Source organism: Nansenia antarctica, assembly GCF_963989245.1.
Source record: "Nansenia antarctica genome assembly, chromosome: 5".
Taxonomy (NCBI): domain Eukaryota; kingdom Metazoa; phylum Chordata; class Actinopteri; order Argentiniformes; family Microstomatidae; genus Nansenia; species Nansenia antarctica.
This window is the reverse complement of record NC_137690.1, coordinates 820,503-823,002: the sequence shown is the minus strand read 5'-3', so window position 1 is coordinate 823,002 and position 2,500 is coordinate 820,503. Positions and strand designations below refer to the sequence as shown.

The following is a 2,500-nucleotide window of genomic DNA, read 5'->3' as shown; positions in this document are numbered from 1 at the left end:
AAGCTGATCCTCCAAATCTCTTTGTCCTAGCCTCTGGCACTATTAAAAGTTCCGTTGCCACTAGACCGTAGGGGTCTAGCTGGTGTGTATCTTATGAGCATGTCCACCATGTAATTGTGGTGCATCACAGTGCATCACAAATTCAGAATACATTTCAAGATCCTTCTGCTTGTTTATAAAGCTCTCACTGGCACAGCACCAGAATATGTCTTTTGCTAGCATATCAGCCCAATAGAGCTCTCAGGTCTTCTGCTAGCATATCAGCCCAATAGAGCTCTCAGGTCTTCTGACGCTGGTTTTCTCTGTGTACCACATGTACAAAAGAAGAGATTTGGTGAGGCTGCATTCTCATGTTATGCTCCAGATTGTGTCTCACTGCCAGTTTACATTAGGGATGCAACCTCAGCACATATGTTCAAGTCAAAACTAAAAACCCATCTTTTTAATATTGCCTTTAAATGACTAAATAATAAAATGATGATTATATAATGATTGGAGCACTTTGAGCTGCAATGTTTGCAGGAAAAGTGCTATACAATTAAAAACGTATTATTCTTTTTATAATTTGTATCAACGTGTGTGTGTGTGTGTGTGTGTGTCTGTGTGTGTGTCTGTGTGTGTGTCTGTGTCTGTGTGTGTATGTATGTGTGTGTGTGTGTGTGTGTGTGTGTGTGTGTGTGTGTGTGCGTGTGTGTCTGTGTCTGTGTGTGTGTGTGTGTGTGTGTGTGTGTGTGTGTGTCTGTGTCTGTGTCTGTGTCTGTCTGTGTCTGTCTGTGTCTGTGTCTGTGTCTGTGTCTGTGTGTGTGTGTGTGTGTGTGTGTGTGTGTGTCTGTGTCTGTGTCTGTGTGTGTGTGTCTGCAGATGAGCAGGAGCTGTTTGACCAGAACCCCACCCTGGTGAGGAGCCTGTTCCCTGAGAGCTGGCTGTGGGAGGTCCATCCTGTAGGGTGAGAACACACACAACACACCTGGGAGGGAGGGAGGGGGGAGGGAGGGGGGAGGGAGGGAGGGAGGGGGGAGGGAGGAGGGAGGGAGGGAGGGAGGGAGGGGGAGGGAGGGAGGGAGGGAGAGACGGGAGGGAGGGAGGGGGGAGGGAGGGAGGGAGGGAGAGACGGGAGGGAGGGAGGGAGGGGGGAGGGAGGGAGGGGGGAGGGAGGAGGGAGGGAGGGAGGGGGGGGGAGGGATGGAGGGGGGAGGGAGAGACGGGAGGGAGGGATGGAGGAAGGGATAATAAAATAGGAAGGTTTAATGCTTTACTATGAGCCCAAATGAAGTGTGTGTGTGTGTGTGTGTGTGTGTGTGTGTGTGTCTGCAGGTCGTCTGGGGTGCTGAACATGGAGAGAACGCTGCCTCACTCTCTCACCACCTGGGAGGTCAAAGCTGTGGGCGTGTTTAAGGAAGGTGAGTGGGCATGGTTAAGGAGGTGGAGGGGGTGTGGTTAAGGAGGGGGAGGGGGTGTGGTTAAGGAGGTGGAGGGGGTGTGGTTAAGGAGGGGGAGGGGGTGTGGTTAAGGAGGTGGAGGGGGTGTGGTTAAGGAGGGGGAGGGGGCGTGGTTAAGGAGGGGGAGGGGGTGTGGTTAAGGAGTGGGCGTGGTTAAGGAGGGGGAGGGGGTGTGGTTAAGGAGGGGGAGGGGGCGTGGTTAAGGAGGGGGAGTGGACGTGGTTAAGGAGGGGGAGGGGTGTGGTTAAGGAGGGGGAGGGGGTGTGGTTAAGGAGGTGGAGGGGGTGTGGTTAAGGAGGGGGAGGGGGCGTGGTTAAGGAGGTGGAGGGGGCGTGGTTAAGGAGGGGGAGGGGGTGTGGTTAAGGAGGGGGAGGGGGCGTGGTTAAGGAGGGGGAGGGGGTGTGGTTAAGGAGGGGGAGGGGGTGTGGTTAAGGAGGGGGAGGGGGTGTGGTTAAGGAGGGGGAGGGGGTGTGGTTAAGGAGGGGGAGGGGGTGTGGTTAAGGAGGTGGAGGGGGTGTGGTTAAGGAGGGGGAGGGGGTGTGGTTAAGGAGGTGGAGGGGGTGTGGTTAAGGAGGTGGAGGGGGTGTGGTTAAGGAGGGGGAGGGGGTGTGGTTAAGGAGGGGGTGTGGTTAAGGAGGTGGAGGGGGCGTGGTTAAGGAGGGGGAGGGGGTGTGGTTAAGGAGGGGGAGGGGTGTGGTTAAGGAGGGGGAGGGGGTGTGGTTAAGGAGGGGGAGGGGGTGTGGTTAAGGAGGTGGAGGGGGTGTGGTTAAGGAGGGGGAGGGGTGTGGTTAAGGAGGGGGAGGGGGCGTGGTTAAGGAGGGGGAGGGGTGTGGTTAAGGAGGGGGAGGGGGTGTGGTTAAGGAGGGGGAGGGGGTGTGGTTAAGGAGGGGGAGGGGGCGTGGTTAAGGAGGGGGAGGGGGTGTGGTTAAGGAGGGGGTGTGGTTAAGGAGGAGGAGGGGGTGTGGTTAAGGAGGGGGAGTGGGCGTGGTTAAGGAGGGGGAGGGGGTGTGGTTAAGGAGGGGGAGGGGGCGTGGTTAAGGAGGGGGCATTCGTAAATTCGC

General features: G+C 56.6%; 1 protein-coding gene across 1 annotated transcript in view; it reads left to right on the top strand.

The window, feature by feature from the left end:
* Positions 1-2,500, top strand: part of c5 (complement component 5) — a 65,557-nt gene that overhangs the window by 16,782 nt on the left and 46,275 nt on the right. Inside the window, exons 15-16 of the mRNA XM_080532878.1 lie at positions 862-946; positions 1,315-1,400. Of these exons, the coding sequence (XP_080389004.1) occupies positions 862-946; positions 1,315-1,400 (171 nt within the window). The remainder of the gene's footprint in view (positions 1-861; positions 947-1,314; positions 1,401-2,500) is intronic.